Source organism: Glycine max, chromosome 4, assembly GCF_000004515.6.
Source record: "Glycine max cultivar Williams 82 chromosome 4, Glycine_max_v4.0, whole genome shotgun sequence".
Taxonomy (NCBI): Eukaryota; Viridiplantae; Streptophyta; class Magnoliopsida; order Fabales; family Fabaceae; genus Glycine; species Glycine max.
The window spans coordinates 37,376,752-37,396,559 of NC_016091.4; the positions used below are offsets into that span (position 1 = coordinate 37,376,752).

The following is a 19,808-nucleotide window of genomic DNA, read 5'->3' on the forward strand; positions in this document are numbered from 1 at the left end:
AGACGGAATTTCTTGTCCTCTGCGTGTTTGTCTTTGATTTTTCCTATAATGCTCATACAGCCCTTCCTATCCTCGTAATATTTAAGGTTACTCTTCTTTTTTTTTACTGTGCATTTGGACAAACGTTAAAAGGTAATGTTTTATGTGTGTTTTTTGCTTAATTGCACACTACGGTCACGTGTTCCAATTTTTGCACATCAAAACGTCTTTTTGCAAAAATTGGTAACAAAATAGTGTTATGCTTTTTCATTTTAACTTTTTTAGTGACGCCAACATTAGTAAAATAAGGAAAAATTGAATACTTGAATGGTAAAATTTATGAAAATTAAACTTGAGTGATAATATTTGTGAAATGAAAGTTAAGTAAGGGTGATAAAACAGGTTGGCCTCTTGCTCCGCTGTCAGCCAGCAAAAAAATAGGTTAACCCATCCAGTCTCGGTGTTAGTATGCTTTATTTTTGTCGGATTGGCAGGTTGACATGTCAAACTTTAAATATAAGAAAAAAATAAATAATAAATACATTTTAATTAATTTTATCTTTTATAAATATAAAATTTATTTAAAAATTGAATGTATTATCTTAAATTTTTAATAATAATTTATTTAGACAAAAAATAAATTAATTAAAAGTTAATAAATATATGTATAAAATATCAAAATAAATATTAAGTTATTGTTTAATAAAAAAATAGGTTGGTGGGTTGATCCATTTTACTTTTCTCAATTTATTTTGGGTGTTGCTAGGTGCACCCTATTTCCTTAATCCTGAAAATGTCCCTACCTGGTTTTCCTTTTTAAGTTGGTGTTTGTGTTGTTTTTTTTTTTTTTTACACTTTTATGATTTTGTGCTCCGGTTTCTCCCTTTGGTGTTAGTTTTCCATTATTGAGAGAGATAGCGGTTCGGTGGAGGTGAAATTGTTACTGGTTGGTGATTGTTGCAATTATTGGTTCGATTTCGTCAAAGGTATACATTTATCTGGTTTTTCTGGCTAACTGGTGTTCCAGTAGATTTGATTTTTTTCACATACGGATGAAGTTCATCCGTAAGATGTATACGGATGAAGTAGATCCGTAAGTACGATTGAAAGCATACGGATGTAGTTCATCCGTATGAGTTATTTATTTATTTTTAAATTCCTTAAAGTTTTAATTATTAATATGTTAAATTAATGATTCGGTCCCTATAGTTTGATAGTGTTTTTTTAGTCCCTATAATGTAAACTTTTTTGCAAATTATGAATTATTTAGTTATTACAAATTATATATAGTATAAGTATATAATTTAATTATTTAGCTACAAATTAGTTATAAATTATAATTTTTTTTGTATTACTTGGTAATATATATGTAGTTAATTTATTTTGATAATATTTATCAAATTTTGATGGTAAGGACTAAAATGGAATTAAAATATAAAGTATAGGGACTAATATAAGATTTTTGTTTATTGATATATATCACTATGAATTTTAGTTTGTATAATATGGTGTGCACTAAAAGAGTATGTAGACTTGTGTATGATGTCAAAATTTTTGATTTGTTGTTAAGATGAACGAAGATCAATGGATGCATGACAGTATAATGCCTAAAGAAGTTGATATGGATGATCAAAATGAACAAGAATGTGGTGTGAATGAACCACATGTTGATTGTTCGGATGCGTTTAATACTTCTTAGGTAATAATGTTCGTTATTGTGAGTGATTTCATAAAATGAATATGTTGTAGAAAACTAAAATTGCCTGGATTGCGTTGTAGGTGTTTGATACCTGAGATGATGTTTTGCAGTGGGCTTGATCAGTTGCTCATAAAAATGGATTTGTTGTAATCATTATGAGGTCTGACACAGACTGATAGTAGAGGAAGGAGTTCATTTGTGTTAATTGGTTGTGAAAGGAGTGGTCAGTATAGGTGTAGGAAGAAAGAATTTGTTAGAAGAGATACTGGAAGTAGGAAATGTGAGTGTCCCTTCAAGCTTCGTGGAAAACCAGTGATTGGAGGGCAAGGTTGGATGGTGAAGTTGATGTGTGGGTTTCATAATCATGAATTGGCCAAGTCATTAGATGGACATCCATGCGCTGGGCAATTAACTAAGGATGAGAAGACAATTATTGCTGATATGACCAAGTCAATGGTTAAACCAAGAAACATTCTGCTAACGTTGAAGGAGCACAATGCCAATAGTTGTACAACAATCAAACAAATATACAATGTAAGAAGTGCATACTATTCTTCCATTAGAGGAAGTGATACTGAAATGCAACATCTAATGAAGCTTCTTGAACGGGATCAATATATTCGTTGGCATAAATTAAAGGATGAAGACGTGTTTCATGATATATTTTGGTGTCACCCTGATGCAGTGAAGTTATGCAATGCATGTCATTTGGTGTTTTTCATAGACATTACCTACAAAACAAACAGGTACAAACTCCCACTACTTGACTTTGTTGGGGTGACACCAACGGGAATGACATTCTTTGTTGGGTTTGCATATCTGAAGGGTGAACGTGTTAATAATGTGGTATGGGCTTTAGAACGGTTTCGAGGTCTATTTTTAAGATGTGATGGCCTCGCTATAGTTATTATGACTGCCAGAGACCTAACATTGATGAATGCAGTGAAAATTGTGTTCCCTGAGTGTATAAACTTGTTGTGCAGGTTTCACATTGAGAAGAATGTCAAGGCCAAATGTAAATCCCTAATTGGTCAAAAAAATATTTGGGAGTATGTCATGGATGCTTGGGGAAGTCTGGTTGATTTTCCTTCCAAACAACAGTTCCATGAATGTCTTAAGAAGTTTGAAATTTCTTGTTCACCTTGGCCAATGTTTGTTGACAATGTTAATGATACATGGATAATCCCCCACAAGGAAAAATTTGCTATAGCCTGGATGAATAAGATGATGCACTTAGGAAACACAACAACAAACAGGTATTAAAATGTTCAACCTTTTCTAGTAAGGTTAATGAATTCATGGAATTTAATTAATGTATATGTTTATTGTTTATTGTTTTTTGTGTATTTGAAATGTAGGGTTGAATCTGCTCATTGAGCTTTAAAAAGAGTATTACTTTATAGCCTTAGAGACCTATGTAGTATTTGGGATGCACATGAACAATATGATCACGCTGTAGCATACTGAAATTAAAGCATCCTTTGAAACAAGTACACATGTGGTAACCAATTTCACTTTCAATGTATGCAATTGAAAAATGATGACGATGTTAACACAATGTTAATGTGTAATCATCAATTTTTGTGTGTTGGTCCGATTGAGTTATTATGCATCATTGGTAGAACACCAGATGGTATATTAAACTTACTTGAAGCCACTATGATTCCTACTCATGATGCCCTGCTATATTACAACGGGAGACGGAACATGCAACGCCAACATGAGTTTGTCGGTTACTCGTTCACAGGAAAAAATTCAAAAAAGTTTTACATTCCTTTTGGATGTATCATCGATGAACTGAAGGATTTGATCAAGCAAGTTGCACCTCATGGGATTCCCCCTTATGGTATTAATGAATCACAAACGGTAAGACGATTGTTTTTTTGACAACCTAGCCACTATGAGTATTCAGATAAAGTTATCAAATTTGAAATTATTGAGCTGAAAACTAACGATGACGTGCTAAAGGTCTTAGTACAGTCTAATTACTGGAAACAATTTGGGCCAATAGAAATTTTAGCTGTTTTTAGTAAAAAGGTAATGGAAATGGAAGACGACGTGTCTCGGTCGCAACATGATTCAATGCAAAATTAGTATTAGTTAATTGTAGTTTTTCATGCAAATTTTATTTCTTTCCACTATGTTGAAGTTAATGTAATGTTTGAATTCGTGTCCATTAGCAAATGAAACCGTATGATTATTATTTTTAAAGCTTTTAATTGTTTTGCACTTTTTAAAAATACTTGACTGAAAGCAAAATTCTGAATGTCAAAAAAATAATAATTTACCCAAACGTCAATGCTAATAAAATTTTATGTTCATGGTTCACCTAAATCAACAAATTTGGTATTCATTGGAAGCTTGATATCAAAATTGGTCAACATAAAGAGAAATGAATAAGTGAACAAACCCTTTTGTTGTGTATGTGACCATTCTATTCCAAATAATAATAATAATAATAATACTAATAATTCTATTTTTAATTTGAAGTCAAACATGTAACAACTTTTCTTTCACATAAACGATTAAACATGATCGTGCTAAAAATTACGTTAAGTTAGATAAATTTTAGATCAATAATAAAAAAAAATATTTAACCAAGCTTAAACTTAAAAGGAAGACACACACAACTAGAATAAACATCAAATAAAAGTTATAACCAAAATAATGTAACAAATACAAAATGTTAGGGAAAAAAAATATTTTCAAATACAAGACAATTATAAACATCATCTACGACTGATCCGTGCACCGTCTTCGTTGCGCCCTAACATAAACACTTCCATCTGTTGTGACACCCCTAGCGATCCTGATGCAGTCTTCCATAACCTCATGTATCTCTGTGCCTACAGTGACTATCCTTAGGTTGAGTAAACGCTCCAACCTTTCTGCAATCACTTGGCACGCATCCTATCACATTCAAAAAAAATCATATACAATTACAGTAACTGAAATAAATAACATTTAATAAAACATTAAAGCAAGTCATCTTACCACTGCATGTCTAGGTTGCTCCACATCAGAAGGTGCATGTGAAGGTCCAGCTTCTGGTGTCGCAGGGACCACAGGGATATCTGGCTCCACATATGTGTCATGGTGTGGGATAGGTGGATGTCTGGGCGGATCAACTGCCTGTGTCGGTGTGATGAACGAATGAGAGATCCTGAAGAACCAATCCATGTAATCTGGTACATACTAGCCAAGCATAAGACAAATTTGTCCCCCTGCTGCTAGATGGTCCGAGTAATGCATCCACCTGTTGTCAATATCTTCAAATGACAAACTGGCACCCGTAAGTAGTGGAGGAATGGTCTGAATGTATCCAAATTGTCACACCATCCTCTCTGGTCGATGTGTGACCACAACAGGGTCCCATCTAAGCTCACCCTGAAAGCATGAAATGAGGTCAAACGCCCTAACTCCTCGATGCTCACCATAAGGCATCCAACATACATCAAGGATCATCAGTGCATCTATACGTGTCTGGTACGTCGAAGCTGGGAATCCCTTCGAATAAGCCTTCGTAGTAAGCCACCAGCAGGCACGTGGTGACATCTCATCATACTCTGGATCAATCACGCTCTCATGAACAGTGGGAAAATGCTCATATATCCAACACTACACACATTACATCAACATAAAAGAAATGCCAAATAAACATATTTAAAACATATTTAAATCATAATCCAATTTAACATATTAAAAACATAAAATTTACCTGTAATAAAGTGATGTAACCAGCAAGCTGTCGACCGCTGCTTTTACAAGCATCATTCAAATGATCATACGTATGCACTAGGGCGACAACTCCCCATGCATAGCTTCCACTCTGACTGAAGTCTCAAAAAGCGTCTAAAAATACTACATGAACATGTGTTGCACTCTTGTTAGCAAAAAGAGTACAACCTAACAAGTGTAGGAGATACGCATGAGCTACAACAATCCAAAATTCATTGAACATTGCTTGCAGTATTGATGATTCCGTTTTCTTTATTTATTAAAAATTATTATTAATGAAAATATGTTTTCAATTATTTTCGAAGTAAAAAACTTAAACAACAAATAAATATAGTTTCTAAATTTTAAAGATAAGAAAGCACGCTATCAAATAGTTCTTCATTTTATTTTTCATTTAAGTTTTTTAAGATAGAAAGCTAGCAGGATCTTTCAATCTTGACTCGCAGTGGTTTGTTTAAGAAAAATGTTACTCCCATCTTTTTTAGAAGAAACAAATCACTCTATTGTTTTGGTCTGTTATAAGAAATATGAATCTCCTTTAATATGTATTAATTACTATTTTTTTATGTCCATAATTTATTGTGAAAGATGCACATTCATTCTCCACGTAGGTGGATACATTTATTGATCTATTAATCATACAAGCACAATGGTGAAAAAAAATTCATCGCTTATATTATGTGTACTGTTATTAAATATTACCACTAATTTATATGAGTATTTTTTAAATAAAATATAAATTCATGATATTATTTATTAAATTAACTAACTTATCTACTTTTATTGATCTTGATGAATTAGTCATTTCTTTTATAGAAACAAGATGGAGTATCATATATCAATATCTTCTTTTAAACACACTTATTAATATTATTGGACAAGTTTTATGCATGATTTATGGTGGACAACTTTTAAATACTATTAGATTCATCTCATCCATACCAAGACCGACCACGGACCTCGTAACAGGAGGATGACCCAGGACATATAGGGAACCCCCAAAAAAATTAAAAATAACTCTATCTCCATTGTTATCTAAACCTTTATCATCCCTTCTCTTTTATTTCCTTTCCTCTTTTGTCAATTGAAGGTATTAAAATTTAGTAAATTTTAGCATGCCTTTTGTATTTTAATGGATACGACCACTTTTTTCTTTTTTTACAAATAAGTCGATAAATAATAAATAAAACTTGTAATTGTAACCTTATAGGTGTTAACACCCAAAATTTTGCTGTAAAATTCAACTGTTGAGGATTCAGCCGAACGACTGTCGGCTAAGGTGGAATTTTGCTAAATTTTATGTCAAATGAATGAGGTGAAAGATAGAATTTGGTTAAATACAAAATTGATGACTTATTAATATTATCCAAATAAGAAGATTAGTAAAACATGGACAAGGTCAATAGACTATCTACAGTGTTAGCTAAATGGCAAAATTCAACTAATATTAATGTTAGTTGAATGAGAAGGAGGTCAATTCATTTGAATATACAATTGACTAATCTTCAATGTTTGTTGGACATGAATGTTAGCTGAACATGGATAAGATCAATACGGTTACCTACAATGTTAGTCGAATTGGTAGAATTTAACTAATGTTAAGGTTAGTTGAATGAGTAGAAGATCAATTCAACTATGTTCAATATTAGCTAAGTAGGAGATTCGAGTAACTTTAGTGTTAGTGGGTCATTTTGGCTACTTATAATGTTAGATGAATGAAAAATTCAACTCACTTTAAGAGTTAGAAAATTAGTTGAATTAAGTCATATTTAATTTAATAAAGATAAGATGATATTTTTCACGATTGTCGGATAGTCAAATGGCTTGTAGTAGTTAAAACTAATTAATGATAGTGCTCCCTAAAAAATAGGAAGCGATTGTCATCTTCAATGTTTCAAATAACTCGTCAATTGGCTTGTGGAAAGAGGAAAACATGTTAGATTTCAGGAGCAGTTGCCAGAAGATCAATTGTCACAGGATTAGTCAAGATCAACTGCTACTTGTTGAGTTCAATTGCCAGAATTAGCCGGATCAGTGTAAAATTAGTCGAATGATCCTCAAATCTAATTGTATAACTCCCAAATCACGTTCTAAGAAGTTAAGTAAAAAAATAATGATTCAATAAGAGATTTGAGTTTTTAGCCAATAAATAGATCATGTATTTCAAATTTTAGAAACACACACAATCCAAAACCCAAGTCTATTTTAGACTGTACTTACTTTATCACTTTTTTTACGATTTCTTTCATTTATTGCTTTCCTTTAAAGTTTTCCTTTACCATCTTTCCTTTGCTAGTTTCATTTATAGCCTTTCAGCCATTACCTTTCACTCAAAATCCTATATTCTCCCTTTCTTTTTGGTTCACCTACACCGAACGCTTTTTGAAGTAGTCTTGAAATCTATAGTCAAGAAATAAATTCCCCTTCTTGGCACAAATTGTCATCATTATTTTGCGATCTTATCAAAATAAGATTGGTCGAAATATATTTTTGTTAACTTTACATTTTTATCCCACAACAATAAGTAATATATAATAGATTATATGATTTATTGATAAGGATCCTGTTATTATTTAATTGTTAGATGACCTTTTTTTGTTATCTATTAATTTATGCTTTATACTTTATATTTTTCATGTTTAGTACCGGAACAATAACCTGTTCTCTACTGACTTCGTTGAATTGGTGAAAAGGCATATTCCTCCGCAATATGGTTTACTGAGCCTCATTCCCATCGCCCAAACACGGACGGAGGGCAAATCATGACCAACCCGTGAATCGGAAGCGCTCCAAGGTTTTACACACACAAACACAACGGTAACAGTCTTGGTTGATGACTTGATGCTGCTTCTATTCAACAGGGCTTGCTCATCATCAAACACTGACGGATCTAGGACCCAGGAGGATCAGTGGGAGCAATTTGTTTAGAAAAATTAATCTAATAATATAAAAGAGGGAAAAAGACATAAAGAGTTCAAACACATAAAAATAAAAGGTGTAAATATAAAATTTTAAAATATATACTTGTAATTGTATTAAAATAAGTATATATATTTATCCTCAGGTGAGAATAAGTCAGATTCAAACATATAAAATTTCAAGATAAATACACGTGATTTTATTAAAATAAGGGAATACATTTACCCTCTCATATACATATAGGTCCGCTCCTGTATTCAAAGTTCAAACACCACTTCATTTACCCAACCAGAGTTGCAACTTGCATTGCAAAGATGATGGCAATCTTGTGTTATGTGAGTTGCAAGGAACCATTCTCTAGTAAAGTTTTGATTTCCCAATTGACACTACTTCCTTATTAACCTCTAATAAGATACACAAAACTAGTGTCTTCATGAAGCTAGAGTAACCACTCATCCGGTTTCTATAATTTGTTGTTCGAGGATGCCAACGTTCATAGTTACTAAGTTGGGATGTTGGCAGGTCCTATGATGGTCCTGATGTTTCAAGATCTTACTGGCCAAAGCCTTAGTTACTAAGTTGGGATGTTGGCAGGTCCTATTTCAATAGTTGTAGAATTGATGTTTTGAATTCTCTTGGGCATTTTAACTCATCACATAACTTCACTTTTTGTTAAATCTGATTATGGCACGGTGCCGCAGAGAAAGTTGAAATTGGATTGTGATGGTAAAGTCCGAGTGTATAGTCTAAATAGTGTTATAGAAAAATGGTATGTTTTGTTGCAAGCAATTTCTAATGGTTGCTTAGTTCATGGGTTTTGTGGAGCCTACAGAAAATGTGGCTATCATGCTAGGAGTGAAAAAAAATGTTTGTTTTCCAGCGTATAGATTTTTTTTGTTGAACTTCCAGGGTATAGATTGAACAACACAGATTAATCATGGGTGAGATTGCCTAAAAGTAATAGTTTCTCTGTCAAAGAACCTGCAATTGAAACTGTATATGATCATGTTTGTTCAGTTGAACTTTAAAAAACTTACATCAAAACCCATGATGCACTTGGAGCTTTTGAAATGCTTTACATTTTTGTGGTTTGGTGCTTCCTAATAAGAGTACTACTTGCATTTGAAGGCATAAGGAGCACTAAAAGTCCAAAACGGCAGAACCAAATCAAAAAGTGTGTGTTCTCTTTTCACACATTCAATTTAACATTTAGGTGCAAGAAAATTGAGTATTGTATCAAATAGAACTTACTTTATCAACAAAAGAAGAAATAAATCAAAGCTGACAGTATCTTTCTGTCTTCATGTTTCAGATTTAAACAAAGATCAAGCAGGTCAAACACCTCGATTTCAACAACCAGGATCCTGCTATCCAAAACAAAAAAAATATATTAGCCACAGATATAAAACATATAGGTACTTACAGTGAGTTGAAGAACAAGTATTGCATTCTAGGATCATGGTGGCCAATTTATATTCAAAATCCAGCATCCCAAAATTACTTTGGAACTTTCTGGGGTGTTCTTTTTTGTGTTTTTCATTATAAAATTCAGTAATTAACTACAAAATGTCACCTTGTTTTCGTTGTGTTTCTTGTATTCAAGTTTAGTAAGGAAATGGTGAAAATTAAGAATTAAAATGAAAACAAGATAGCATTTCAGAATTATAAACGAAAACACATAAACTGAAAATGATAATTGAAAAGTATCCCTTCTTAAAATGTGGATTAAAACTAAGAAATAACTGAAAAGAAAATAGGAACTTTATTAAGTCCCCTGTTCCCATGTCTGAATCATGTAGATTGCAGATCATAGAGATAGTATGCTTATAAGAGAATACCTGTGGTTGGGCGAGAAAATCCCACACTTATTTTTAGTAGGGCGAGGCTACAAGTTCGTTGATTCATCATGAACACAAACAAACCACCAATGGAGTTAGGTCTAATGAAAGGAGTTAGTTCCACAACATGAAAAATCAACATCTGAAAATCCTAAAAAAAAAAAAGACACCCACATTCATTGTTGGATCATACCTCAAGTTAAATTGTTTCTGAAGAGGATATCTGTGGAAAAAAATAGATGAACAGTCAAAGTGACAAATGAGGTCTGATTGGACATACTGACAACCATTCAAATGCTTTCAAATGACAAAAGGTTTTCTAGTATTCGCCACATCTTTGACACTGACGGGACGTACCCTTACTCCCAAAAATTTCTATACCATAATGTGGCTTGTTTATGGCATCCTTCCGAATTCTGAAGGAGATGAAGTACGTACAGTCAGCGTCAACGATGCGGCGACCACTAGAAAAAGTTATATGGTAGTAGTGCTGTGTGCAGCTTGCTGGAGGAGGAAGGAAAGAATGGGTAATTAAAGAGTATGTATGATTGGTGATTTTTGTGTTGTGTTGTCACTTGTTGGGTAATCACTGTTGTGTGAAAAAGTTTGAATAAGAAAGTTTGTGGGGAGCGATGGCTTAGTAATTGATCACTGATCCGCGGATTTTGTGGCGTAACAAATGAAGCCCACGCCGCTCTTTATACCAAACCAAGACAAACATATATAGTTGAGAATCGAGATCCTTCAATGTCAGAAGCACTATTAATTTTTTTTAACTTAAAATACATTTTTTTCTGATATACATTATCGTGCAGATCGTCTTCTTTTTAGACTCAGATTCTCTAAAATAAAATAGAACAAAATGTGATAAAGTAACCAAATTATTCATTAATATAGCACTTAAATTATAAACCTAACGACACCAAATCTATTCCTTATTATATTTGTATTTATATTTTATTTCATTTCATTTATCTTATTAATCTATTATCACGGGCTTGTTCAGTCCAAATTTACAATTCAGGTCAAATACACGGAATCTTCTCCCAAAAATTAAGCGTATTCATCTCATAAATAAATTATTATTGAGCCTAAAATTAGTGCATTAATCCCGCAACCGAATCATATATATATATCCATGTATCTCAAGTCAAAGCTTAACAGTAAACAGTAACATAGGTTAACAAAACGATTGATATTCAAATAGTGCAAACAACCCTTCCTAACCTTAATAACTACACTTTTCAGAACATCTGCATGGTACCAGAATGCAATGCAATTGACTTGAATGTAATGCAATGCAACAAGTACTGGAATTTTTACCTCCAAAACTTGTTATATCATTTAACCAACGTTGGAAAAAATGGCCCATTGACTTTTATGTCATATTTCATTGAAGAGGGTAAATAATAATAATAATAATAATAATTAAAGAAAGCAAGCATTAACAAGACCACAATAACAAGTTAGCGGTACAGATTCTAAGAAGAAAAAATGACGGTTAAATAACATTTTTAGTCTTTTATCTTTTTTTTTTCATTTTGGTCATTTAGGATTTTAAAATGGTTCAGTTTGGTCGATCCAATAGTCAGTCGTTACTAATTTTAATATAATGGCAGCTACAATTGTCACAAAACAATGTTTGAACAAAAAAGAAATTAACTAACCTTCCAGTGTCTTTGTCGATTACCATCGTCACTCGGTCACTTTGGATGTCTCTCTTCTCTATTCGTAGAATCGTCGAATAGTGGTGAACCCCTCTCCCTTCCCTCTCCAGATAGAAACACCATCCTTAACAATTGTTGTTTGGTTCTGTCTAATTGTCTTGCATCCACCCTGGTTCTGTTGCATGTGATGGGCTTGGAGTTATGTCCTTGGAGAAAATCATGTGTCTTCAATGAGGCACTCTCGCCTCCCAACACTCCCGAGAGGACCCAGGTTTTGAGGAATTAGGTTTTCGTAAAATGTTGGGGAAACACTTGTCTAATAATCTAATTGGGAGTGTTCCAAGTAGAAAAGGGGTTGCTAAACCACAACAAGTGAATGCCCCAAGTGGCATTTCTCATTGAAGGGACTCAAATTTGTTTTTGTTTGCATCATTTTTCTTTCCCCTCTTTTCGTGCTTAATGCTTAATAGTTTTGCTATTTCATAACGGCCAAGTTTGAAATGAGAAGTTGTCTTGTTAGGAGATATAACTTTGTTGTGATGTTATGATCCAGGTTTCATTTGCTTGCTGACTTTGATGATGGTAAGTGAAGCTGTTGAAAACGCCTGGCAAGTTCTAATGTGTGTATAGCAATTTCTGTCAATTTTAACAGTCAGCAAATTATTTATACGGGTTTAAAATTAAAAACAATTATTGAAATTTATAAAACGTTAGAAAAACGGTAACTTCAATTTTTTTTAACGGTGAAATTAGCATTTGTAACAAAAAAATCAAACTGAACCATTTTAAAAACATAAAGGACTGAAATAAACCACTTGAAAGGACCAAATGGGTCATTTAATAAAACAAATAATAAGGTAAATGAAATGAAATAAATATAGGTATTATAAGAAATGAATTTGGTGTAGTGAGATCCATAATTGAAGTGTTATATTAACTAAATGATTACTTTACCACATACTTCACCATTTTACTTTAGAGGATCTCTACTCTTTTTTATCTAGTTTTTTCAATAAATTTACTACCCTTCCAGGCTTTAAATTGGAGTTGCGATTGCAATTTTGATGCATTTTTGTGTTGCAGAAAATTGTAGACAAAAGAGTTTGGTATAGCCACAATTGCGGTCACGGGACACTTCCAAAACTTTGACGTTGTGACAGAAATCGTAGTTGCAAATTGTTTTTTAACATTTTGCTCCCTTCCCTTTAACAAAATAGCCTCAACCAAACCATTTTGAAATCGTGTCTGCCAGGAATTTTATCTCTCTAATCTGAGAAAAATTCACTTCTAGTTATTAATCTCGGTAAACAATCTCTTTTCATAGTATATGATTTTGACTATTTGCGGTTTGTAATTGTTGAAATAGAAAATATAATCAAATTCAATAGCAACTTGAAAAAGATGGATAAAAAATGTTGTTCAATGGATTCGGGTCAAATCTGGTTCAAAGGCGGAGAAACAATCTAAATCTATGGACATCAGACTGAACTGAACAGATAAGCACGATGGTGATGACAACACAATGACAGTGGTGCAATTATAATGAGTCCAACACTCAAGTCAGTGTTTGGGAGAGGTGAAGAACAAATAATAAAAGTTAGAACTGTTTCATGCTTGACTATGACTTATATACTAGATTTTAGGAGGGAAAATCAATTAGGCGGTAACAGCACGTAGCTTGAGTGACCTAGGTACAAGTCGTGTTTTATGCGCGCCCCCTTGTCGGGACAGGTGGCTTGGAGGTTCTCGGTTTGAGTAGACCGAGAATCTTTGAGGTCAAAATGCTACTCTAGAATAGTTGCTCCCAAGTTGACTAGTTCTTTCAAGAAATTGAACTTTGATGATTATGTATCATTAAAACATCTTTGGGTTAGATAAGAGCATTTTCAATGAAAGGTGCTTCCATGATTTTTTAGGCTAAGAAACGGTTTCGTGTGAGTTTTTCTACATTAGATCATAGTGACGTGGCAAAGTGAGTTCCTTCATTGCTAAGAATAGTTTCTTATATAAGAAACTCTAATGTTTGTATTTCTTGCGATTTCTTACGATTTCTTGCTAATAATAATTTCTTTTATAAATGATATGACACTGCAGAGACCACAAAAAGATGATTAAGAAACCCATAATAATTTCTTACATTGGAGATGCTCTTATCCCACATCCCACACATGATCCTTTTGCAGTTTCAAATTGAAAGTAGTCCATATGGAATTACTTCAAGGAATTTTCCAGGCATAAAGATATCATGCCAAAACATGATTGCCCCCAAATCTTGAGCTAGATGGTGTTAAGAAACTACTCCAAATCAGTTGCATGTGTGACATGTGTCACATTTTTAAAGTGTCCTTTCATCTCTTCATCTATTTATCTATTTGGCGATTGTCGATGGGCTCGAGGTAATTACTCATAATTTGAAATTCAAAATTGTGTATGCCCACGTGACATGAGTATATTTATACCTCTTCCCCCCACTTTATTTTTTACGAAACTTTCTATCTTCTTCCAAAAACCTCTTCTACTTTTTGGTCTGCGATTTCTCCTCCTGCTTTGGTGTCGTTGCTCGTAGTCTGTCTCCATTTCAATGCTGACTCTTCAAATGCTTTTTGCTTCTACAACCTCTTACTACAAAGGTACTATCTTTTTTCCAATTTTCCTTTCAATAACTTCAAATAATACAATATAATAACGAGATTAAATGTGGATGCATTGCGGCTGGGGAAAGAAGTTCACTCCTTTGCAATGAAACCTCGTCTTTCTGAGGATAACTTTGTTACTTGTGCATTAAAAGACATGTATGCTAAATGTGGATGCTTGGAACAATCTCGGAACATTTTTGACAGGGTAAATGAGAAGGATGAAGCAGTATGGAATGTTATAATTGCAGGATATGGTATCCATGGACATGTGCTGAAGGCTATTGAGCTGTTTGGATTAATGCAAAATAAAGGATGCAGACCGGATTCTTTTACATTTCTGGGAGTGCTAATTGCCTGTAACCATGCTGGCTTAGTAACAGAAGGATTAAAATATCTTGGTCAAATGCAGAGTTTGTATGGCGTAAAGCCAAAGTTAGAGCATTATGCTTGTGTGGTGGATATGCTTGGTCGAGCAGGGCAACTGAATGAAGCTTTAAAGCTTGTAAATGAGATGCCAGATGAGCCAGATTCAGGGATATGGAGTTCATTGCTCAGTTCCTGTAGGAACTACGGGGATTTGGAAATTGGAGAGGAAGTTTCCAGAAAGTTATTAGAGTTGGAACCAAATAAAGCAGAAAATTATGTATTGCTATCAAACTTGTATGCTGGATTAGGAAAGTGGGATGAGGTGAGAAAGGTACAGCAGAGAATGAAGGAGAATGGCCTATATAAAGATGCAGGCTGCAGTTGGATTGAAATAGGAGGAAAGGTTTATAGATTTCTTGTTAGTGATGGATCACTTTCGGAATCAAAAAAGATTCAGCAGACTTGGATTAAATTGGAGAAAAAAAAAGCAAAATTGGATATAAACCCGACACAAGTTGTGTGCTCATGAACTGGAAGAAGAGTAAAAGATTAAGATGCTGAAGAGCCATAACGAGAAGCTTGCAATTTCTTTTGGTCCATTAAATACGCCTAAAGGTACAACGTTCAGGGTTTGCAAAAATCTACGCATATGCGTAGACTGTCACAATGCAATTAAATTTGTATCAAAGGTTGTTAAAAGGGATATTATTGTAAGGGACAACAAGCGCTTTCATCATTTCAAAAACGGTTTGTGTACCTGTGGAGATTTCTGGTAGTTGGGGGACTGTCAGTTTTTAATGATTATTTTCAATGAGTGAAGGACTCCATTAAAGATCAATGGAGTTGTGGAGAACTGCTTCTGCTTATCCTCCACGTTATATAGATATGTGAAATCCAATTCTTTCCGAATTATACTTTGCAATTGCGTTGTTACTGACAGAAAAGATGAGCCATGCAGAATTTATCCTTAGTCTCTGACTTGTAAATAATTAATTAATTACCCTCAGTGTGAACTTGGGTGAATATTTTTCACTGTAAATGACAAGCGATTGCATAGCATACTATGAAAAAATAATGTGATATATATGTTGAAGAGGACTACCATTGAAGAAAAAAGAACAATTCAAGAATTTCAAATGCAGATGCATAGCTCATTGCAGTCGGATTAGGAGTACATTTTGTATTTATACTGAGAAAATAAATATTTCTGAGGAAGGAGGTAGAGTTCTAATATTTTCTTTAGAGGCTGTTACCAGTTTTAGATATTTCTGTAGAGAGATTTCAATGGAAGTAATCATACTTCAAGAGAATTCATCCTTACAAATATTTATTAAAGAATTCTGATGATGGTAAACTTCTTTTTCAGTACTCTTTCCTTACACCCCATTATACTTTTTTTTTCCCATCATATCATCTATTGCATATTCATTGCTTTTTCTTTGTATAACTCTCATTTCTATGGATATATACACTCTTAGTGTCAAATGAAAATTTTCCTTTATTCAACTATAAGGAGGATTTATTTTCAACATTCAAAGTAAGTTTCGCGACAAAGGTTTTATTTAATACTCCATCCAGTCTTTTATAAAACATAAACGAGATCATTTTTTTTTATACTTGATTATAAGAAACAAAGACTCACTTTTGTATAAATTATTAATAATCTATTATACCTTGTAAAAGCTAGTAATGGATGTTCACTCATTCTCTATGGAAATGGATGCATTATTGGTCTATTAACTGAATAAATCATACTCATTGATAGAAAAATTTGGGCGTGTTCATGGTAGAGAATCCCCTCGTCAAAGACACTTAAAGTTTGGTTTGAACTTTAGAGTCTAGTGAATTCTATAATGTGTGACCAAATGTGAATAAAATTAGTGTTAACTAGATTGGCATAAAGGAGTTATAAGGTTGGTTTGATAATGGAAAAAAGAAGGAAACAGTTTAAAATTTCTTTCACTAATAAAAACTAATAAACTAACAATTAATATTTATGGATAAGAAAAAACTAGATTTGCATAAAGGAACTAAAATCCATTATGTTGGGTGTGAAAGGCCCAAGGCCCAGGACTCCTTGTAATCTAGAACTTCTCCCAACCATTAATGCTTTAGGGTTGATCAGTTGTCTCTTCCCCTTTGTTTGGTTAGAGAAGATAAAAAACGAGCAAAAATTTTCAAAAACTAATGATTCTCATACCTTTACCTCTCTACTTTAATTGAAATATTTTTCTTTTTGTCTCTTCTCTTCCATTCTCTTCTACAAAACCAAACTCTCACCCTTTAAGCGTAGATCTGTCCTGGGCTCCTGGCTGTTACTTCCTGCACCCCACAAATTGCTTTGTACGTCTTTTTGGATTTTTTTTTACCTTTCATATTTGCCATTTTGGAAGCCGAAAGGTGTAACCAATCCGAACTTCAATTTTACATTCTGGTCAATCCGGAAGCCAAAAATGGTGTAAACCGGCCTACTAAAGAGGTTGGGCTTGATGAGGGTCTGCTACTCGATCAATCATGTGGTCTGATTCTCAGCAGAACCGTCCAGGCCAGGGTACAAAAAGTAGTGTAACAAAAACAAGTGAAAAGAAATTATATTGTGGATAAATAAAGCATCCCATACTTGAAGTTCAATATAGTTCTCACAGCTATGGTTTCTTGGATTGCATGATCAGAGATCATTGAAAATATAAATATGTAAAGCTCCCAAGTAAACGTTAGAAAGCTCTATGCATACACCTCTATCTCACAATCAACCAGCTAGTGATTGGTTGGACGCTGAAGCAGAAGCAAAAGGCTGGGGTACAAAACCAGTAGGGAAGTGGTGGTTCGGTTCAACATGGCCTAGAGGACCTAACAAATCAGAGTGAAATTAACTTGAAGAGAAGAAACATTGTCTTTGAGTTGTGCATTGTGTTCGAGGATTTGTTGGTTGCATTCCAGCAAGTAAATGATCTTTTCGGAGAGTTGGCGATCCAAAGTCTGAAGATGATCGAGGTGACACTGAAGGGGGTCTCAATTTGTTGCTTTCTCTGCATTCGGGACCTACGAGCAGATTCTCTGTTGAAGAACATCCTCTTCTGCGTTCGGTCTTCGAGGAGAGCATTTGCTTCGTCAGCATTGGTGTTGTTGTTGTTGCTGTTTGATGAGGTGTTTGGACTGTTAGTGTTGTTGGAAAGGTGCAATTTGGAGTAGTATAAAGGAAAAATAGAGTTAAACACTTGAGATGAATCCACATGGGTCAAAATGCGGTCACGGTGTCTCTGGTGGCCTTCAATTGTTTCATTGTTCAGAGTGAAATTCTGGGTACAATGTTGCGGTGTTAAGGTAGCATAATTTGGTGGTCCATGGAGCCTGTTAGCATCATTGCCCTCCATGTTTTTAATTCTCTAAGTTAAGATATGGAACACATAAATAGAGACGAATGGGGATTGAAGGTTTTATAGTGGAGATATTATTTAATGCAAAGAAAGATAGCAAACAAAGGAGATTCTTTTCCTGGCACGTATGTTTGTCGGTTTATTATTAGTTTTTCTACTTAAGTTGGGTGGCGAGGATAATCTTGGTTGTGTATATTTGGAAAGTTAAGAATACGTGAAGATCAAGAATAGTAACAGATAATAGTTAGATAAGCTTTGCATTATACGATGGTCGGGGAATAATTGATATGCAGTGATATTGAAACGAAAGTTGAAGTGGTTTTAGTTGCTGGGAAGGCACTTCTACTGTCTTTTGACTAGCCTGCATCAAATGCGGTTTAATGCATCATAATGGATAGCACCAAAACCAGATTCAGTGGTTCTCCTACACTGACTAGAGCGAAATGAGGCCAAATGTGTAGATGAAAACATATATAAGGGTAGGTTAGTAAAATGCCATATGTAATATTACTTATTACACCGGTGAATAACTTTTAATTATATAATTCTATTTCAAAATTTATCTTTAGATTAAAAGTTCCTATCACAATCATATCTTTTTAATTATATAATTCTATTTCAAAATTTATCTTTAGATTAAAAGTTCCTATCACAATTATATCTATAATTTTTTTTATCTATCCAAAATTATTTGATATCTAATTCATTTAATATATACTTTTAAAATTTTAAAAAATATAAATAATTTTATTATTATTATTATTATATTTTCACAACTTTTGACACTACTCTTGGATTTGATGTTTATAATTGACCAACAAGATCCAATATACTTAGTAGATGGTTGTGTTTCTTAAATATCTTGAATGATCTCTATGCCTCAATAATTAAATGATTTTCGATTAAAAATTATACATATCTATGTAGGCAGGTGTGTGTAGCTGTGTCCGTGTGTGTAAATTACAAAAGTCTATTGGGAGAAACACGAGAACATAAACCTAAAAGAAAAAATCTGAAGAGACCCTAAGAGTGTGTTTGGATGAGGAAATTTAAAATTCTAAAGAATTTTAAATTCTGAGAATTTCAAATACTTCAATTTAAATTCCTTCATTTCTAAAATTTTGTGTTTGGATAAAAAATTAGATTTCTTCATTTTTACAATTACAAAAGAAAAAGACATTACTCACTCTTTCTCTTTATCTGTTTCATCGCTGCAAATAGAGATGGCGAAATCGAGCAAAGATCCGATGACGTCGTATCTGGCGATAAAGGCAAAGCAATACTTACACAACCCCATTCACTACGCGATGGCGATTCGCGACCACACAAAGCTTTCCAAAATTATTTCTTCGCTTCCTTAGTCAGGAGCGAGTCGAGGAGAAAATCTCCGTTGTCCTGGACCGCCGCGACGTCTCGTTCCGGGAGACGCCCCTCCACCTCGCTGTCCGCCTCAACGACGTCGCCGCAGCGCGCGCCAAAGCCTCTGTTAGCGTCGATATCTCCCTCCACAACGCCGTTGGTTGGAACCCGCTTCAGGAGGCGCTCTGCCTGCGCGCCTCTGACATCATGCAGGTCCTCGTCCGGCTCCA

General features: G+C 33.9%; 1 protein-coding gene, 1 long non-coding RNA gene and 1 other non-coding gene across 6 annotated transcripts; 1 reads left to right on the plus strand and 2 right to left on the minus strand.

Annotated features, from left to right (window-relative positions):
- Window positions 1-7,941: 7,941 nt before the first annotated feature.
- On the minus strand, window positions 7,942-11,827 carry LOC121174750 (uncharacterized). 4 transcript variants are annotated; one of them, XR_005891043.1, is made up of 4 exons: window positions 10,367-11,814; window positions 10,174-10,220; window positions 9,587-9,699; window positions 7,942-8,306 (listed from the first exon to the last, which is right to left on the minus strand). It is a non-coding gene; the product is annotated as an uncharacterized lncRNA (long non-coding RNA). The 4 variants fall into 4 exon arrangements; XR_005891042.1 differs by lacking the exon at window positions 7,942-8,306 and having other exon boundaries at window positions 9,515-9,702; window positions 10,367-11,808; XR_005891041.1 differs by lacking the exon at window positions 7,942-8,306 and having other exon boundaries at window positions 9,515-9,699; window positions 10,174-11,827.
- MIR4397 (microRNA MIR4397) lies at window positions 10,489-10,645 on the minus strand. Its single transcript, NR_048732.1, has one exon. It is a non-coding gene; the product is annotated as a microRNA MIR4397 (primary transcript).
- Window positions 11,828-14,351: 2,524 nt separating the features above from the next.
- LOC102665781 (pentatricopeptide repeat-containing protein At1g18485) lies at window positions 14,352-15,983 on the plus strand. Its single transcript, XM_014774705.2, has one exon. The coding sequence runs from the start codon at window positions 14,580-14,582 to the stop codon at window positions 15,369-15,371; it is 792 nt and encodes a 263-aa protein (XP_014630191.1). The 5' UTR covers window positions 14,352-14,579; the 3' UTR covers window positions 15,372-15,983.
- Window positions 15,984-19,808: the final 3,825 nt, after the last annotated feature.

Excerpts from the sequence above, each read along its gene's own strand:
- LOC102665781 (XM_014774705.2), top strand. The coding sequence starts at position 14,580 with ATGAAACCTCGTCTTTCTGAGGATAACTTTGTTACTTGTGCATTAAAA.